Below are 20,275 nucleotides of genomic sequence, written 5' to 3' on the forward strand. Positions count from 1 at the left end.
CGAGCTACCTTGGGGCCCCCAAAATGCCCTATTAACTTATGCTTAAGGTTTTTATTTTTTTATTATATATTTCTAAAACTCCATTTGCGAAAAATGGCATCAAATCATTAGTGTCGCAGACAGGAGGGGGCCCCCCGCCTCACTACATTGGACTATTCCATTATCTCACTTACTGCGCATCTGCGAAAGTGACAAGGCTGTGCCAAAAAACTGATGGAGAAAAAGAAGTGATTGACAGACAGAGTAGTAGATAGAGTAAAAATGAAGCGAGGCTAGCTATCCAAGCGGTGCTGAAAAAAGGAGGAAGCGGGAGGAAAGCAAAAAGTATGTAAAGGTGCGCGGCGCGAAAGATAAACAACACGCAGTAACAGGAGGACTGGGAAATACACAAACAGAGCAAGACGAGTCTAAACGCGAAAATTTTAAGTTTCGAAGTTACCCAAGCGGCTCAAATAAAAGAAAAAAGTGAAAAGACGCTGATAAGTAACGTTATTTGGGAACGCTGCCAAAAATGACAAACTTTTTTACGGCTACTGTTGGGGATACAGATCAGGAACAACAACGTCCAATGCACAGAAAAATCGTGAAGCAAAGAGGACACGGAGATCGACAGACAAAACTGAGCAGTTTAATTGAATCATGATATTTAAAAAAAATCTCAGCTCTCAGATTCTGTCAATTCTATTACGAAATTCAAACAATAAATACAGTTTTTGCCGTTTTAATGTGACGTGACAGATTCCTATAGCGGCACGTGAACTGATCATCTCTAGCTAATAGTAAATAAACACGAATTAACAATGTTGAAAGATACAGTATAACTTACCGAAATGTATATTCCTCATTCATAATATCAATCGTGTTTTTCAACCGCGGAAAGAGGTAAAACAGCTGGAGAACAATCGTCACATAAAATTTACCTCAGGAAAGCCATTTAATTGGCAAGAAAAAAAGAGCTATAGAGAGTATTTGGCTAAATATGTGTACTATATTACTTATTTTAACCTTAAATTATACCAGCTGATAGGGCTTTTTTTCTTGAGAAAAAGTAATGCCTATCTTGTGAAACGTTACCTAATATTTATCCAAATGAGTCAATATTGAATCAAATCACAAGAATTGAATCGAAATGGTGAAATTTGTAAAGCAAAAAAAAAAAAAAACCTTGCTTAGCCTACCAGATATTGTACCATGTAAACATTGTAACATGTTTCTGTTTAGGAGTAAAGAAGTGTATGCAGGATTTAAAGGGGGCGTTTTTTTTCTCCTCTCTAACCTTTACTTCCCCATAGATTAGCTTTACCTGCCTATCCACCATTCAGTCGGTACATATTTTTTTCGTTCTCTTTTAAAGATTGGATGGGGAGGGGCCCATAGCCTACCTACCTTCGCCTTGGGCCCCCGATTTGCTAAATCCGCCACTGTGTGGATCATAGACATACTTACTAAATCAATCTCTGTACTATTTATCCTTCACAAGTTCACATGTTGGGCCTCTTGGGCCACATACTCATTTGATTAAATTTAAAATATTTACATGGGAGCAGGTGAGTGATATCGATGCTAAACTGAACGACACCTGCACTCAAACCAGTTCATCCCGTTTTCATGAGTCTAGCTTGAATATAGCACCAGCCATTCAGAGGTCTTGTGAAAACTGAACATAAGAACAAACAAAAACATGTATATAATGCTAATAGGGCCTACTGGTGGAAAAGCCAGTGCTCAAACGATAGATATTTCCATCTCACCGTGATGAGTAATAAAACCGTTTGAGCCAAATTAATTTGGTCTAGGAATAATCACTCATTGGTCTCAAGTACCTTTCCTAAATCTTAATCCTTCCTGGCAATCAAAACCGTCCTGTTCTGCAGCAAAGAGCCAAAAGAAGACCTCACTGTTCACAAAACAGCAGACACAGCGGTTTTAGCTCTAGGCATAAAATATTTCTTAGGGAAAGCTTTTGCTAACAAAAATTATGTTATAAAAACATTATTTCTGAATGTTAAAATGTCAATTTGGGACAAATGTTCTGAAAACATGTTTTAAATTTGTTTCTTTTCTTTGTTATGTACGGAGCCCCTAAAGGGACCTTTACAAAAATAATTTTCACATGCTCACGAGAAACGTATCTTGTGCTCACCAGAAACTTTCGTACACATAAGGCATAAGGGAACGTTTCATTTTAGAATTCTGTAAACATGATAGAAACATTATTTTAAAATGTTCTCTGAATGCTCTGAAACAAGTCGTTTGCAATGTTTAAAAACGTTAAACAAATGTCCAACTAAGCATCTCAGGAAAAAAACATTCCATAAAATGTTTTTGTGCAAAAATTTCGAGAACATTTGAGACCAGATAACTTTGTTCTATTAAAGTTACTGGAAAAAAATATTTGCCAGATCCAGTTGTGTGAACGTTCCCTGTTAGCTGGGTTGTCAGCGTTGCTTTAGTTGCAATACAGGTTAATTATGAATTTGAACATACATTAAAGGTTGTGAAAAATGTGATGCACAGCCTATCTCCAAGGTCTTGATTCATTAACCAAAATGTTTTATGCAAAGGGACTTCTTAAATCAGGGTCAGAAGTGAACCAAGTGACTTCATATATTATAAATGCATCATATTTAAAATGTGCAACTGTCAAACTTTAAACAGTGATTCAATTAAAATGTACTGTGAAGGAATAGGCAGTATAAAGAGAGCTGTATTTAATCTAACAGGGCCATTCAGCTGTATTCTATCCTCATATTGCATGTGCACGGACATTTTGATTGCCTATTAAATCTCAGACAGAGATTTTATTTTTATTTCAAATGATTCGGTTTATGTGCACTTTTTAAAGGCCCACTCAAGTTTTTCCCAGGGACGGAATTGTGATTACAGGGAGTATAGTAAAGCATCCCTTGTATGGTTTAAACCCACAACCGAGATATTTCAGGTTCTACCACCCCTTTAAAAGACATACTGTACCTTTGACTGTGGTGCCTGTCCCTGTGAAGGTCACGAAACCAGTTTGCAAGGAATTTTTCAAAAAACTGTCAAAACTGTATGTGGTGACATGGAACTGAAAATGCAGGTTGCTAAAGATAATAATTATTAATTCAAATAAAGATAAAAGCAGAATTGTTGCAGTAAGAACTGCTATTCCATTGTAGAACTATTCAGGATTTTAATTTTCATCTATAATGAGCATTATAATCATCTCTTTGTTGTTTTACAGTAGAAATGGATACTGTCTACTTTTCCTCCTTTGAAAGCAACAAACTTGCTAGAATTTGGTCTTTTACTTCAGACGTGGTTTTATTTGAATGTTAATAAACTCTGGGTGTAAAGCTGGTTAATGCAAATGCTGAAATCGCTCCAAGTGCACATGTGGATAATAATACGTTAAACACACTAAAAACGACCATAAAAATTGATAGTTTCATTGATTTTTGTGGACCAGAATAATAAAAAAATATTTTAAAGTATATTAAATTCTAACTACATATAGATTAAAAGTTGAAACATACGTTTATGGCTTAATTGACCATGAGAAACACTAGACATAGGCCAAAGTGCTTATGCAAAACGTGACTTTTTCAACCCTGAACTATTTTTTATGAGTGTTTTGATGGCGTCCAATTAAACATTTTATTTTTGTTTGTGCATTTTTAGTTTTTCCATTGAGGTGCAATGTAATCCAAATCATCAATAAAATCAAACTAGCCCTGGAAAGGGCACAGCAGTCCTCACACATTTCTGCCTAGGAGACGTCCCAGTGACGGTTGCTGTTGGTTGGCTGATGATAAAAGCAGTCGTACCTGTCCTCTGCTGTCAGGATATCAAGGGAATCTTAACAGAAATCTTGATTGGCGTCCAAAATTATGTGTAGTTTGCGTGTTAGTGTGGGGTAGGGTGACAGCCGTTAGTTGTATTGTTCCAGTAAAGATACAGGTAAGATGTGTTTCAGTAAATATCATGCAAACACACACACTCCCCCTTTGACTCTGAAGCTGTCGAGCCACATGCTCTTGTTGGTTAGACTCATATTCACATGCATGACAAAACAGCCAGTACCTCCACCTTTTCCAGCACTGTAATCTTATAGTGGTTGACACTGGTGAACTTGTGCTCCATATAATGTTCTCTCCATATTATCAGATTGGCCTACTTTGTATTATTATGTGGATCATGAGACACACGTCAGTACACAAACACAAACACAAGAACAGAGAGCTTAACCATAAACCACTGGGGAAATATTTAACTTGTATAACAAATTTCGGTCATTAATTGTGAAATGAATTACTATAAGGGGAGGATTTCCACAATTTTTCTATTTCTAAAAGAAAAAGTGCACTAAATGTTAACAGCCATTGAAGTAACATTATTTTTATTTATTTATTTTTAATAAGAAATCATACTAGCTGTATAAAACAGCTTGAGGAGAGGAAATTGCAGAATTTACAAATTTATATACAGTATATATATAGCACCAGTCAAAAGTTTGGAAACGTTACGCTCCAAAAAAAAACAGTAATATTATGAAATATTATTACAATTTAAAATAATGGTTCTCTTTTTTAATATACTTTAAAATGTAATTTATTTTTGTGATGCAAAGCTGAATTTTCATCAGCAAGTACTCCAGTCTTTGGTGTCTTATGATCCTTCAGAATTCATTCTAATATGATGATTTATGATCAATGTTGGAAACAGTTGTGCTGCTTAATATTTTTTTTATAACCTGAGATACTTTTTTCAGGATTATTTGATGAATAAAAAGTTAAAAAGAACTGTATTTATTTAGAATAGAAATCTTTTGTAACAATATACACTACCGTTAAAAAGTTTGGGAACAAGAACTATTTTTTTTTTAAGAAATTAGTACTTTAATTCAACAAGGATGCGTTAAATTGATAAAAGGTGATGGTAACGATTTATATTGTTAGAAATGTTTTTATTTTGAATAAATGCTGTTTTAATGAATAAATGCTGTTAACGTTTTACTCATCAATGAATCCTGAAAAAAGTATTCCAAAAAAATATATAAAACAGCACAACTGTTTCCATCATTGATAATAACTGAGTATCAAATCATCATATTAGAATGATTTCTGAAGGATCATAAGACACCAAAGACTGGAGTACTTGCTGATGAAAATTCAGCTTTGCATCACAAAAATAAATTACATTTTAAAATATATTAAAAAAGAGAACCATTATTTTAAATTGTAATAATATTTCATAATATTACTGTTTTTTTGTTTTTTGTTTTTTTTTAACTGCAGGCTTGATGAGCATAAGAGACTTCTTTCAAAAACATTAAAAATAGTAATGTTTCCAAACTTTTGACTGGTACTGTGTATATATATATATATATAAATATAGGGGGGGGGGGGTTGAGTGAATATTGAAATAAGAACATTTCACTACAAATAGTGTGATTTTATATTGTTGTTGTTTTGCTGCCTCATAAGGAGTTGATGTCATTTATCATGATATAAAGTCAGTTAAAGAGTCAGAGCTGCCTTTATTTAGCCCCATCAGTGTTTCACGGGTAATTGGGCAAGCATTATTGTGTGATCATGTGAGACCTTCAGAGAAGTATCGGCCATGCATTCTCCACATTCCTGCGGAATGAGATGCAGAGGAATGACAAGCGTCTGAAAGTGGAGGACTTGATATTGACTATTGAGGATTAGGTTATATTAGATCAACAGATTACCATCAGTTTGGCTCACTATAGGTACTTTGTTTTCATTGTCTGTTTACATGTACAGGTTGAATCGCATTAAAGAGCTCATTACTGTATTGATTATTCTTTTAGAGATGTTTGTGATGTGATTGTTTTTATCATTGTCATCTCACATTAACTGCCTGGCTTCCTACGGGGAAAACTGAATGTATTGTTTTATCTCATCCCGTTTTTCTGTGGAATCTCAGACTAAACATGAACTGAACCAGTCCATTTTGCCATAGAGAGATATTTGTGCTTGTGCAATGCCTACTCTATAACCAGAGGGTCATCATGTGCAGGTATTCTCAACATCTTATAATGCTAAAACCAGCAAACAGCTCCATTTAATGATACATTATCAATGTTTCCATCTCTTCCTTTATAACAGTCTAGCCAAGTGGCAAATTACTGTAAATGATACTGTTTATCTAATGCTATCCAGGTTAAGAACTCATGAGAGAGAATTTTAAAGACAATACAACTCAAATAAAGAAGCCCACAAGCTTTATTCATGAATGTGATTATCTTAGCAATGAGTTAATGATATTAAACCTAAACAAAAATGAGACGCTATTAGGCTCGACGTAGATGACCATTCGTGTGTTAGCCTTTGCTAAGGCTACACTGTTCGCTTTGGCACTGATATTGTTGCGCACATTGACTGGAACGACATGAAAAACTACCTACTAACTATGCCTTCATACATTCTAGTGAGCAGCCCAAGTTATTGACAAACTTTCTGAAGCATGTTCGCTGATTATGGTCTCATGTGTGAAGCTAAAATGCTAACTTAAGAGTGTCTACTTGAAATGTGCAATGTTAAGTAAGTTTTGGGATTTCCCCAAATCCTAGGAAGTAATAATACAAACCTATTACTATATATATATATATATATATATATATATATATAAGAATGTGATATGATGGGAAATGATTGGGGAAGACTGATCAAGAGAGAAAGAAAAAAAAAGAGGATGGGCAGATGAAGAGAATAGAAATGTTATACTATGAATATGCTTTCCTTCTTCCCAACCCTCCTCCTACCCCGTCTCTGGCACTCCCTCAAGGCCGTGTTATTGTTCCTGCCTATCAATGTCATTTCCATAGCGAGTGCTGAAAGAGAGTGGATAAATTGAGGCAGGTGAGAGTGGACACGAGACACAGAGAAGGAGCTCGACAGGCATCGGCAGCCCACCTGCGTTCAGCTCCACTTTTAACAGACTCCTAAAAGGAGGACACTGCATTATCAAGAGGATTGCTGACAGTTCCAGAGCTGATAATGCATTTGTGTCCTTAGGGAGGCGAAGTGATGAGAAGATAAAAGAGGAATCACTGGAACAGGGATAACACTAGAGCTCAAGTCATCAGAACAGGTAAGAACATGTGCAGTGTTTGTCAGCCACATGTGGCGGTGCTTCAGCTGATAGAGAGAGGGGCAGCCGTTTGGAAATGGAAGTATACCCAAAGGGACATTAACTCACAGTAAAGACTGGAGAATAATCTAGCAATATCTGAAAGCAAACTCCAGATCGGATTGAGAATAAAGTATGGCTGGTATTTCAAGTTTTAGAGGAAGTTGGAAAGAAAATAATATAGGGTGCATGACTAAAGTTCATTAGTTAAACTGATAGGATATAAGTGAAGTTACTGCAAGTCAAAGAACTGTTATCAGAGGTCTGATAAAACTTTGACAGTGTACAGTGCACACATAACAATACAAGAAAAATCTGATCATTATAAAACCAGACTATATATATATATATATATATATATATATATATATATATATGTTTACACACACACACACACACACAGTATATGCATGCGGTTTGAAAATCAGATTAGAAATTACAAATTAAATATAAAAAATTTACATTAAAATAATCGAATCGTTTTAAATACTACAAGTGAATGTAGTACAATTATTAATTTATTAGCATTTTTAAAGATTAACTTAAAATTACTGTTAAATGGCAACGGTAATCTTAATATAAAAATAGGGGAAATGTGCATGAACAATTAAATATCTGGTACATGTAAAAAAAATAAAAAAAAATCTGATATGGTATCAATATAGTTTGAATATTATATATATATATATATAGCCTATATATATATATATATATATAATATTTAATTTACAGTTTGTGTGTGTTTAAGGTTTTTAAGACTGAGTACAACGATGACAAGATTAAAGAAATGTGAGATAAATATGAGATTTAGTTTTGCTCATTTTTAGCTTTGCTGTAAAAACAAAGACATGCACACAAGACGTGGATGTTGAATAAACTGACAGAATACTAATGAAGCCGTTTATGTAAATGAAATCGGGAAGACCAAAATCTAGGGGTATAAATAGGGGTTCACTTAAACTGTTTATGACCTTTCCCTGATAAAAGGACATCATCTGGACATTAGCTTGCAACGTTAACTAACTGCAGTTTTGTCCTTGGGCTGCAGACTAGACATAAAATCTAATTAGTGGAGTTACTTTCAAACCCCTCCTTATCTTTCCTAATGGCTGGTGTTATCAAACAGAGGGTCTGTAGATGTGAGGGTGTCATGTGAAAGTTCAAGCATCACGCACACAGAGACGGAGAATCAGGTCAAGAACATTGTCAACCCTTACTGTGTTTTACCGGTTGAGTTAATGAGTAACGATGAACTCGTGCACTAATGACGGTCAAACAGTTATACGCTGAGGCGTAGATCGTGAAAGAAGATAGAAAGGACTGGGACCGCAGGTGCTCTGAGCCTAGGGGGTTTTACACAGTGCTGAGAGACTGGCTGCCTGGGCACCAGCCTGTTCTCCAGGAATGCCAAAGCCACACCAATATAATGGAGAACAAACAGGAGCTTTGTGCAGTGCAGGGATGGAGAAAGAAACACACACACACACACCCATGCACAGGACTGCGCTGAAGGTCTTGTGAACAGGACATCTGCTCTCAACCAAACCCCTGCCTGAACCTGTGCAGGAACAAAACCACTTAAAAGAGAGGCTAGATTAGATGCACATGTTATTTAGCTCAGGATGGGCTCTGAGAAATACTTCTGTGTATCATACAATGTCGATCACCCTGTTGATAAAATTCTTCTCATCTCCTAATGCCAGGCCCAGTGGAGCGATGACTTTTAGAGAGCCTTAGTGCGCTGAAAGGGTTTCTGAAGGACAGTGGTGCTGACGTTGGCAGAAACAAGGACAACAAAGCAGTCTGTGTCTTACCAAAATTGTAAGCATGGGTATTTCAAGTGGTCTTGACCTTTACTAAACTTATGTACACCCTTAAAAATAGAACATAATTAGAGCACATTTTTACAGCTTAATGCCACAGAACTTTATAAACGTTTTATTCTTCAGAAAACCAAGAACTTTTGTAATAAAATTTTAAAAACCTAATTTAGTGACAACATATTCTTGAAGTAAAAAAACTATTGAAGAACATTCTTAGAAAATGTTATTCTCTGTTCTTCAGAAAACCGCCTGGTGCTTTAAAAGAACCCACAAAACAATATGTTGATCTGAAGAACCTATAAAATGTAACGTTTTAACCTCAAAAAGAAGTATACAGTGACTAAAGAACCCTATAAATGAGTGAAAATGGTTCTTGATAAGGGGATGATGATTCTTTGCCATTGAAGAATGTTTTTAAGAACTTTTTATTGTATACATCTTTAGAAAACAACATGTACTGGTGTATCAACCCAGAAACCATTATACTAATCTGAGAAAAAGCAAAGGAAACCAGGACAGGTAATCTCCTAAAATGTGTATAACCGTTCAAAAAACCCAATTAAAAGGAAGAGCCACTGAAGAACTTTTATTTTTGTTAGCATATATGGTATAAAACAAGGTAATGCAGGTGGGCAGCAAAACAATGCACTACTATTTGTAACAGTGTATGCACAGTAACTAGCCCTACTTCAAAGTCACAGTTAATTCGGTTAAGGGGCAAAGAGTCAGACAAAGGCATGATGTTTACTCTGAACCGTCTTCTTGCTCAGGCCTGTTCTGTTTACCCTTTCTGTTTGCACAGTCATGTCCAATCACCTGGTGGGAAATGTTTACTTCATAAGCTGTGACCTAGTTTTGCTCTCAAACCTATACAATGAACCTAGAGGTGACTTTTAGATGTTTGTCTTGCTTGTTCTAGTGAATCTGCACAAGGAAGAAGGTGGAAGACCGTTCTCCGGTGAGATGGAGCCGAGCCCGGTGGTGTGGCACACCCAGGGGGTCCCGCTGGAAACTGACCTGGAGAAGGTGAGCTCTCATCCCGAGTGCTCCATCTGCTTCAACACCTATGACAATGTCTTCAAAACGCCAAAACAGCTGGACTGCACACACACCTTCTGCCTTGAGTGCCTTTCCCGCATCATGGTTACCTCCATGGACCCTCAAAACTCTAAAATCTCCTGCCCCTTCTGCCGCCACCCCACTACCATCCCGAAAAGGGGGCCTCCAGCTTTGACCACGAGCCAGGAGGTGCTGTGTCGCCTGCCCGCCAACCAGCAGCAGGAAGAGCCCGTGTGGCTGGACGGGGAGAGGTTGTGCTACCAGCGGCCAATAGACATGCCAGGCCTGCCAGCGTTCTGCATCTGCGTCGATATTGGGGCCAGTGGGCAAAGCGGCGTATCTTCTTCCCAAACTCGACCGCGACTTGGGCTTCTGGAACGGTTGATGGACTGGAAGCGTTTGCTGCTCTTTATATTCCTCATGTTGTTGCTGCTGGGGATCATTTTGTGGCCCTTGCAGTGCATCGTCTCGACGGGCTCCGTGCGTTGTTCGTCCCATAACCTGCAGATGCCTACTACAGCTTCTACTACCACACTTACTACCACACTTAGAACATAAGTGAGACAGACATGTCTAGATTGATGTCGAACTTGCAAAACCAGGTTGATTGGTGTCCGTTTACCTCCATATGTCCTTGTCAAGCCTGTTGGGTGCTAAAGGAGTTACAACAAACAGTAAAGACTGAGGAACTGTATCAGTATCATTATTATATCTTACAGAACATGTGAATGAGTGTCAAAGCTTAGCCAGTGCATGACAAAACTGACTGATGGTTAAATGTCTGCCTACATTGATCAAAACAACAGTAAAAAGAGTAAAAAAAATGAAGCCACTGTTTAGTAACAGAGTGAAGAAAAAAGTGCCGTTGTCAATAGTCTCACACAGAAGTCACTTTCAAACCAAGCAAGCAACTTTCTATTTCTATTCTATTACGTGACCAACATGAACACGAGTGGAATCTGCATGGGGAAATCTTTCGCCCTCACAGAAAATCTCCCAATCGCATTTCTACTGAAAAGACAAGCGATTGAAGTAATGTGAAAATGTGAACTTAATCCAAAGAAAACGGATATTTTATTTTATTGTATTCCATTCCATGAAATGTGTTTTGTTTAAAATATAAAAACTGTTGCTGCAAATGGCACAAGGAAGTTCAAGGAATAGTGTCATGGAATGTTTTGAAATTTTAATAGGTACAATATACATGATATCACTGATAACACTGACAAAAGAAAGAAAACGTTAACAGATTCACGTGGCCCTAATTTATCACTTCCTGCTCTGGGACGGTTAAACGAACACGCCTCAAACAATAACCGTTTGAAACCTAAGCCCTACAGCGACGTGTCCTGCATGTGAACACATTCACAACCACACCCATGTAAACTGCTCCACCGTGTGTGTGTGTGTTTTGTAGGGATGAATTATTAGCTTCCTTTTTCCAGGTGTTTTTATGAGAAATGAAATGTCAAGTTATTCATTATTAAACCCTGAAAAGAGAAGGAAATTATAAAGAGGAAAGGAAATAATAAATGGGCCAGAAGCTGTTTTTAAGGTGAAATGAGTCAGAGACAACTAGTTGAAAGTTCCCAGTGTATGCTTTATTATTCAATAACTAATCCTGTATTCTCATTAGAGATGCAAGTCAATACATCAGCTGTATTTTCCAGGGCAAAAGGCATTTTAGGCTGAACCAGTGCAAGAGGGAACACAGTCTTTACCACACAAGGACAGTCAGCACAACGCAAATCAGATCAAACCTACTGATCACCAACTGAGATTAAAAAAACAACAACAACCCACCAACATAGTATTCAAGTAAATTTAAAGAGAAGACTTCAAAATTGTTATAAAGCGAGCAGAGAGTTTTATAACTGTTGATGTAATGTATAATAATAATTAATGTTAACAAATCATTCTAAAACAATATGCTAAACAGCGTTGAATATTTCCATCACTGTAATAACAAACAAGTGAAATGTATAATTTACAACAAATAATTGACCAAAAAAATATAACGCAAAACACTACACTGATGTCAAATCAACAGATATTCATTATATATACCTCCGAACAAAAGGACATTCTGGCAGCCATGGACACTATACCTTTCAGCAGTTCAAGTCTTAATGTGTCACTCAATTTTTGACCTTTTACCCATTTTCACAGAGGCAAAAATAAAACACTTAACAGCAAATGAACAGCTTCCAAGCGTTCAGATACCAGTAGCACATTGCTCTCACATGATCAGGTTCATAAATCACATAAAATTCATTCAGTCAGTCAGTCATTCCAAGGACAATGATTATCATATGCAGTGACATTGCTTTTACTTCCAAGAAGGTCTAACAAAATGGTTCTCTAGTAAAAAACCCAAACATTTTATCCTTCCAAGTGCAAAAAAAGCAGAGCCTGGCCTCCCTCAAACACGTACGGCATCTCTACAGCTGTAACCTTTCACAGTCAGACGCTGTGATTAATCACATACACCATGTCCCGCTTTATCTAAGCCAACATGCACACTACCATTTTTATGTTTTTAGAAGAAGTCTCTTATGCTCACCAATGCTGCATTTATATAATCAAAAAAATTGTGAGTTATTATTACTATTTAAACATCTTATTTTAACATATTTTAAAATGTAATTTATTTCTTATGATGTAAAAGCTGAGTTTTCAGCAGCATTACTCCAGTCTTCAGTGTCACATGATCCTTCAGAAATAATTGCTCAAGAAACATTTATTATTAATATCATCCGTATTGAAAACGTTTGTGCTGTTGTGGAAACTCATCCTTGCTGAATAAGAGTATTAATTTCTTTAAAATAAAAAAATAATTAAATGGAGCAATTCCAATAGGGTCGCTCGTGCCCTAATAAAAAAAATCTTACTGACCTTAAAATTTTGAACGGTATTGTGTATATATAACATCTTATGACATCACTGCTGACCTCACCCAATAATAGCCATGTCTGGATTACAGCCATCTTTTAAATTACTTTTTTCGTCCTACACAAATCTATTCTTTAATCTTAGCCGAGGGCCATCTGGCCTGCCTCATTTTTAGCTGAAGTCTCCACCGAAATCCAGTTCACGTCAACGGCTCGGCCTGATGTGATCTTTAGTAATACCACGCTTTTCATTTTACGTTATTTCATTCAAAGGCCTCCTCAGTGCAATCACAAGCCACTATGAAGTAAAGAGCTTTATCGGGCTATTTATAACACGGAAATACACACATACCCTGTTTATATGTGATAAAAGAGCTTAATGTGTCTCCTCTGAGGAAAATGTGGAATAACATAGTCAAAAAAAAAAAGGAAAAAAAAAAGAGAGAAATGCATTATATTCAAAAATGCCAGGCCTAAATTTCATGATCACATCCACAAATATCACAACAAAAGATAAAACTGCTCTAAAGGAATCATAGTTGCAAATAAAACAATTTTTAACAAACAAACAAACAAACAAACAAACAAAACTAATCTAATAAAGGCTCACCTGATGTATTCAGAACAAGAAAGTCAACGCATAGAAGGAGGAGCCCACTGATGAAGAGGCAGCCTGATTGGTTGATAAGCCTTTGATTGACAGTAGCACTTGTCACCCTCTGACTGTTCATTAGCCTGGAGGTAATGCTCAATAAACAGTTTTAAAGCAGAAGCTTTCACAAATATGATGTACAGGCTGCTAATTGGCACATACTGTATAGATTCAACCACACTGTACCAAATCAGTCCATTTAACACACCTACTTACATAAGAGTATCCAATTCATTGGTCGAACTTTGACCAATCACCTCTCATATCCTTTGAAAAGAAAAGAGGGATTCTTTAGGCCAGACGGTGTACTTCTCTTCTTCTTACATCACCGTGCCGCGAGTATCACTCAGCAGAGCGTAAATGACCACTGCTTGTGAGAAACTGAGAGATATATATCAGAGTTCTTTGGTTACAGTAGACAACATCCAGTAGACAAAGCAAGGTCTGGAAACAGCCGTAGACAGCATGGAAAGAGCGTAGCTTCATCCAAAGTTATGTCACTGAGTGTAAATATTCATTTTCAAATTTATTTCACAAATAATCAAACCATCATGTAGCTTAGAGCAGTGTAGGCTTGTTAGACTAGAAGGGGGGAGCGAAAGCACCAAGTCACACGTCCTTTGCCGGAACAATTTCGGCTGCTAATCAGGCACTTGGTTTTGGAGTGTGAGTTTCTCAGACGTAGTCAGTCAGGAAATGAAGAGAGGAGCTGTTGGAGATGTCGTGGAATCTCCAGCCGAGCGGCTGGGTGGTGTCACCTCAGCGTAGGCGCTGCTTGTCCCCCCCCCAGTGCCGTTCCATGATCAGGTGCTTCTACACAGCACCTCTGCTGGAACTGCAAAGCAAAAGACCAGAACGTTTAGAGATGCGTTGTTTTAACAGTTGTGTTCCTTTCACACTAGTGTATCTACAGCACATTGGTTGCTATAGTAATGATGTAGGCGTCAGCAGGATGTCAAATGACTTTCTTCTACAAATGCTGAGAGAGAGAGCCAAGCTGTCAGTGTAGAAAGAGAAAAAGGAAAAATTTATATTTATTGACACATCCCTACTTTAAATATGTTTGTCCCCCTTTATTTAGAGTAAAATGTGCCACATTCTGAAAGACAAAAAATATTTGTGTGATGTAACATAACACTATTTAACACATAACACAATTTTTTTTTTTTACTGAAACACAAACCACATATGGATGTGACTTGGGTCGGTTTGTGTTGTTAAGTCTACAAATAAACAGATTTCAGTCAGATATGTCTACATTTGGATTTTGGCTGTCAGTGTGAACAAAAGTCATAAATAACTTTAATATAATGCATCATTCCTAATCCTATGAATTATGTGATTTAGAAGACCAATGTGAAAATCTATTAAATAAATACTTTAAATACCAACAGTCACCTGTCATTAAAGGTAAATCAACATACACTACCGTTCAGAAGATTTGTTTCTGAAAGAAGTCTCTTATGCTCACCAAAAACAAAATACAGTAAAAACATCAATAATGTGAAAAATGATTACAATTTAAAATAACTGTTTCCTATTTTAACATATTTTAAAATGTAATTTAATCCTGTGATGGCAAAGCTGAATTTTCAGCATGTCACATGATCATTTAGAAATCATTCTAATATGACGATTTGGTAATTAAGATTTGCTTAATGTTTTTGCGGAAACCACGATATATTTGAATCAATCAAAGTTTGAAAGAACAGCATTTATATTCAATAGAAATTATTTTTAAATTTAATAAAATATAATTTTATTATATTATTATTATTTAGATTTCATGTTGTATATTGATTAATTTATACAGTAGGTATTTGGAAAGCATACAAAGTACAGTTGCTAACGTTTGAAAACATCAGTTGTTATACATATTCTTTGAAGAATGGTGTTATTTTCAAAGCCATTTGGCAAACATTGCCATTCTGTAAGATTATACTTTTTATTCTGGTGGGCTGCAACAAAGACACAATTCCCACCCCCACTGGATCCTTACTGTCTTTCTCCTACTCGACTCTCTACTTCAACAGCCTTGATGCAGGTGTGTGCATTCATATCTGTGTGTGTGTGTGTGTGTGTGTGTGTGTGTGTGTGTTCACACATAAGCATGGCTGCAGATATGTGTAACACTGTGAGAGCGAGGGTGGAAAAACATACTCCCAGAGTCCCTGAGACAGCAGCCCACATGGCTTATCTCCTGGTGTTACTGCTGGTGGAGCCCTTTGGATTTTTGATGTTCAAATTCTCATACACTCCGGAGTCATCATTCATTCTGTGGAAGAGTTGAAAAGACGTGTGTTACTAAAATAAAGAGGAACGAAAATTCATCTATTATAGATTTTTTTTTTTTACAAAATCGAAAGTGACACAGTTAAAAACACATTTTATGATTTGATGTGTTGTCTGAAATTGCATATTGTGTTTATTGTTCAAGAAAAACTGACTCACAGCAGCGTCAGAACCCTTTTGACGGATAATGATTCACTTAGGAACAAATACTTTTAGAATTGAGGAAGTGTGGGAGATAGTACAGTTTACCTAAATAAACTTAACTGTTTTCCAGTAACAACACTGTGTGGGCCGTTTTTTTCAAATAGTGTGTTTGTGTGCAAAACAGGAAATCAGCACTTACACAGATGAAGAGCGAGACGAGCTCATGTTTGGCTTGGCTCTGGCATTTGACATCTGTGGGTACTTGATGTTAGAGTATTCTCTCTCCTTTGTTTTATTCCTCTAAAAAGGTAAATAAACAAAACAAGGAATATCAAACTCACACATTTAATTTGATAAAATAAGGGATGCCAAATATTTAAATTCTTTGTAGTTAACATCAGTTTATTTAAAAAAAAACCGAAATAATGTGCAGTTATTGGATTTGGCAATTGTGTGGATAATACTCATAACGATATACACTGTTGTTCTTTTGAACTTTCTATTCAACAAAGAATCTTGACTTTTATCATGGTTTCCACAAAAATATTAAGCAGCACAAATGTTTTCAACATTGATAATAGTCAGAAATTGAACACTAAATCATTATATTAGAATGATTTCTGAAGGATCATGTGACACTGAAGACTGGAGTAATGATGCTGATCATTCAGCTTTATCATCACGGGAAATGGTCAAATAAACACACAATATACAGCCTTGGTGAGTTCCCCCCAAAAAAACATTAACAAAAATTCTTACTGAACATTTTTGCAACAGCGCTCTTTACTCGTCTCAGTAGCACAAAAAATATGTAATATTTCGTCAAACATTTTTACATTTACATTTATTCATTTAGCTGACGCTTTTATCCAGAGCGACTTACAATTGCTATATATGTCAGAGGTCGCACGCCTCTGGAGCAACTAGGGGTTAAGTGTCTTGCTCAGGGACACATTGGTGTCTCACAGTGGATTCGAACCCGGGTCTCTCACACCAAAGGCATGTGTCTTATCCATTGCGCCACCACCACCCCTATACGTCAAACTCCTCATATAATTTTACTTTTGATAATACATTAACAGTCCAAAAAAAGGGTCTACGTTTATTTTCTCCAGATCTTTCGATCCATTGGACAAAATAGGCTCACACAATTTACATATGAACACGCCCGGAGACAACGGAACAACATCCGGAGAGCAGCAGCTTTAGTTTCTGCTCTGACAGCCACAAGACTCTGCCGAACGCTGTGAGCACGTGTTAGAAATCAGGAATGGTGAGAGAACATTGTGCTTGGTAAGTTTTTTGTCTTCAAATCAAACTTGGGTCTCCGACAAGGTTTAAATCCTGTCTGGCTAGCGCGCTTCCCTTAATGTGAGAGTAGGCGGTCTTTTGCGGCTGTATGAGCACATTCGACCACATGAGGAAAGCAATCCGGTCAAATGCGTTTTCGACTACCTCTTGAAGTGGTCGAAAGTGGACAAGCTCAAAATGTTTTAGACCCGGTTTACACCTGCATTTAGCGTTGTCCACTTGTAATCCGATCGACCAAAACGCATCTTAATACCAGGTGTAATCAGGGCCCAAAAGAAGAAATCAGTGAATATGTCACAGTAGCATCAGTTGAAAAGAAGTGTTCAAGTACCTGCTCCTCTTCCAGTCTCTTCTGAGCGGTGTCAATGTATTGCTGAACAGCCATGTAGATGAACTTGTACTGGGCCTCGGTCTGAACCATACCGGATCGTTGCTGGCGTACTCTCTGAATGGTCTTTGGGATGTCGATGTCACAGTCCAAACCTGAACAGTCCGTTCAGTTGTGTTATATTTTATCATCAAGAGGCATACAATTCATAACAGAGATAATTTTGTATGAAATAGTTACCTTGTCTGTTTATGATGTCGATAAGGATGTCAATCACAATAATTGTGCCTGTTCTTCCAATCCCTGCACTGGAATGACAGTGACAAATGGACGTTTAGATTACAGAGCACACAATGAGGGAAAACCTTGTATTTTCAAATAAATAATACAAGCAATTCAGTAAAGTAATTCTTTATCATTATAACACTCTTAAGACTACATTCCTCAAGATAATGAGTTGATCTTGTGGAGCTGAGTGAGGTGTGCAGTACCTGCAGTGAACCACTATCGGTCCACTCTCTGGAATGGCGCTCTGGGTTCTGTTCACTTGCTCCAGGAAGCTCAAGACTCCTCCTGGTTCATTGGGAACACCGTGATCAGGCCAGCTCAGGTACTGATAGTGCCAGACACACCTGGGAGGCTCTCTCTTTAAACCATAGATGAACAAAAATTACATGAAATTATTATCAAAGAAAAAAAAAGACTACAAAAATGTAACATAAAACATGTTTAAAGTCACTAAAGTAAGTTAGAAGGTTCTCTCTAAGCTGCTACTGTAAACAAAAAGGTCAAAAGTCATGCCTGCCCTCTGGGACCGTCATCTCAACTGTCATCACGGTGCTCTTACCCTGTCTAGACGTGTGACTTCAAGCTCTCGCCGTATGTAGTCCTGAGCTGTGTGTTCCTCAATGTTCTTCACACACACCTTCCCAAACTCCTTTGTTGAATTTAAGTCCGGCCAGTACCGCACACACTTATTCTATAGATGGAATTTAAGTTTTCAGTTCCAAAATATAATCCATGTTGCACATTTCGTTACATTAGTGATGTTTTTAAAAGAAAATATTTAAATTGGATTACTAAAGTTCTCAAATTAAGCATTTTTTAAACATGTAGTAGTCCTGATTAACTGTACATTTTATATAATATCAGAGGAAATTGTGTGATCTCAACTCAATCTCAAATCCTACAAAACATTGCTTCATCCAGGGCTGGATCTCACCCGTGCTCTCTCCATCTCCTTGGTTGTCATGACAATAACATGAGTGTTTTCCTGATACACCATTTTCCAGAAGTCTAGGACGGTGTTCTGAAGGCAACCCTGAGTGGCGATGAACACTTTACCTTCATCCATATGACAACCTTCTTCATTCATGCTCTAAAAAAATCAATGAGGACAACACTCAGAATGATAAAGAACATGCAAAATATTGATCACAGTTCCAGTAACCCAGAAAAAGCTTGACATTAAGATTGACATGCAAGCATTTTGAGTGAACCGGCTTACTCGGATATAGTTAGCATTGATGTAATCGGAGCCCAGCGCATCAGAATCCACCTCCTTGATCTGCACTCGAGTGGTGTCAACTGCAACAGAGAAAATCACGATCAAAGAGTCCTGGAGATTAACGGTTGCTCTATCATTGAATTATGAAATGTGTCTGTCCATTATGAAACCTGAAAAACACCTTTACTCACATGGTAGTATGTTCTTATATCTGTTCTTGTTTTTATTTTCTGGTCTCTGCCCCTCTTTCCTGGGGTAAAGGAGTTTACATTCTTGCTGCTGTAAAACCTACAGAAAAACAGGGGACAAGATAAAGAAAGCTAGGATGAAATGTGGCTTCAAGCAATGAACCCTTGAAAAGCGTTCATTCCAACTTTGCTGTGTAATGAGATGTTATGTTAAGTCAGCACCCCCTGCAGGAATGTCCCATTTATCTGGACAGTTACCGCCAAACAGGAACTGCAGTTTAAGAGGTCAGCAAGCAGAGAGTCTTTTTATAAACAGCTCTCATATCAAACAGTCCTCTGAGATTTAATGAGTGTATTACAGCGGAAAGTACGCTGTCTGTTCTCTCAAACAAAACCTGGACTGAATCACCACATCCTATGATGAACAGAAAATATGAGTAGACAAATGAATATGGACAGAAATACCTCAAATTCTTCCCAGAAGCCTTGCTTGGGTTTCTCTGAGTTGTCAGCTACTTTATTTAATTCCCGTACCCGGTTTTCAATGTTTGCTGCATTTATCCTTGTGGCATTAAATGGCTTGAACATATAAAGAAAGAACAAAATATATATAAAAATATATAAAAGACGAAATGTACCTTAAATGTAATTACGCAGGATAAAACAGTGGCAGTACAGTATGTAATTACACTACCATTTAAAAGTTTGGGGTAGATTTTTTTCTTTTTTTTTTCTTTCAGGCTTGGTTTAATTGACTCACCTGTTTAAGGTGCACGACAATTCCACTCTTCTCCACCATGGGGTTTTTCTTATAATGCTCCACTAAATCTGCTAAAGTGTCAAACCTCTCCCCTCCTCCTACATCATATTTCCCATCCTGGTAAAGAGAACAGACAAATCAGCCTTTCTTTAAAAAAAAAAATACAGATTTTTCATTTCTTGA

At 37.0% G+C, this 20,275-nt stretch overlaps 2 protein-coding genes across 4 annotated transcripts in view; one reads left to right on the top strand and one right to left on the bottom strand.

The window, feature by feature from the left end:
- Positions 1 to 6,800: 6,800 nt before the first annotated feature.
- Positions 6,801 to 11,176, top strand: rnf223 (ring finger protein 223). Of its 2 annotated transcripts, XM_082144567.1 has the most exons (3): positions 6,802 to 7,098; positions 8,841 to 8,958; positions 9,880 to 11,176. In XM_082144567.1, exon 3 carries the CDS (start codon positions 9,924 to 9,926, stop codon positions 10,575 to 10,577), a length of 654 nt encoding a protein of 217 aa, XP_082000693.1. In that variant the 5' UTR covers positions 6,802 to 7,098; positions 8,841 to 8,958; positions 9,880 to 9,923; the 3' UTR covers positions 10,578 to 11,176. The 2 variants fall into 2 exon arrangements, with proteins under 2 accessions (XP_082000694.1, XP_082000693.1); XM_082144568.1 differs by lacking the exon at positions 8,841 to 8,958 and having other exon boundaries at positions 6,801 to 7,098.
- A 422-nt stretch (positions 11,177 to 11,598) lies between these two features.
- Positions 11,599 to 20,275, bottom strand: part of ptpn11b (protein tyrosine phosphatase non-receptor type 11b) — a 28,559-nt gene continuing 19,882 nt past the window's right edge. For both annotated transcript variants that reach the window (XM_082144564.1, XM_082144565.1), the window contains exons 5-16: positions 20,093 to 20,209; positions 19,798 to 19,911; positions 19,336 to 19,432; positions 19,145 to 19,224; positions 18,860 to 19,015; positions 18,485 to 18,616; positions 18,129 to 18,283; positions 17,878 to 17,945; positions 17,641 to 17,792; positions 16,198 to 16,298; positions 15,723 to 15,837; positions 11,599 to 14,397 (exon numbers count right to left, since the gene is read on the bottom strand). In XM_082144564.1, the coding sequence (XP_082000690.1) occupies positions 15,756 to 15,837; positions 16,198 to 16,298; positions 17,641 to 17,792; positions 17,878 to 17,945; positions 18,129 to 18,283; positions 18,485 to 18,616; positions 18,860 to 19,015; positions 19,145 to 19,224; positions 19,336 to 19,432; positions 19,798 to 19,911; positions 20,093 to 20,209 (1,254 nt within the window). In that variant the 3' untranslated portion in view covers positions 11,599 to 14,397; positions 15,723 to 15,755. The remainder of the gene's footprint in view (positions 14,398 to 15,722; positions 15,838 to 16,197; positions 16,299 to 17,640; positions 17,793 to 17,877; positions 17,946 to 18,128; positions 18,284 to 18,484; positions 18,617 to 18,859; positions 19,016 to 19,144; positions 19,225 to 19,335; positions 19,433 to 19,797; positions 19,912 to 20,092; positions 20,210 to 20,275) is intronic.

The sequence above is a fragment of the Leuciscus leuciscus genome (assembly GCF_965113295.1).
Source record: "Leuciscus leuciscus genome assembly, chromosome: 18".
Taxonomy (NCBI): Eukaryota; Metazoa; Chordata; class Actinopteri; order Cypriniformes; family Leuciscidae; genus Leuciscus; species Leuciscus leuciscus.

What these genes read in the sequence shown, in the direction of transcription:
- rnf223 (XM_082144568.1), top strand. Translation starts at nt 9,924, where the DNA reads ATGGAGCCGAGCCCGGTGGTGTGGCACACCCAGGGGGTCCCGCTGGAA.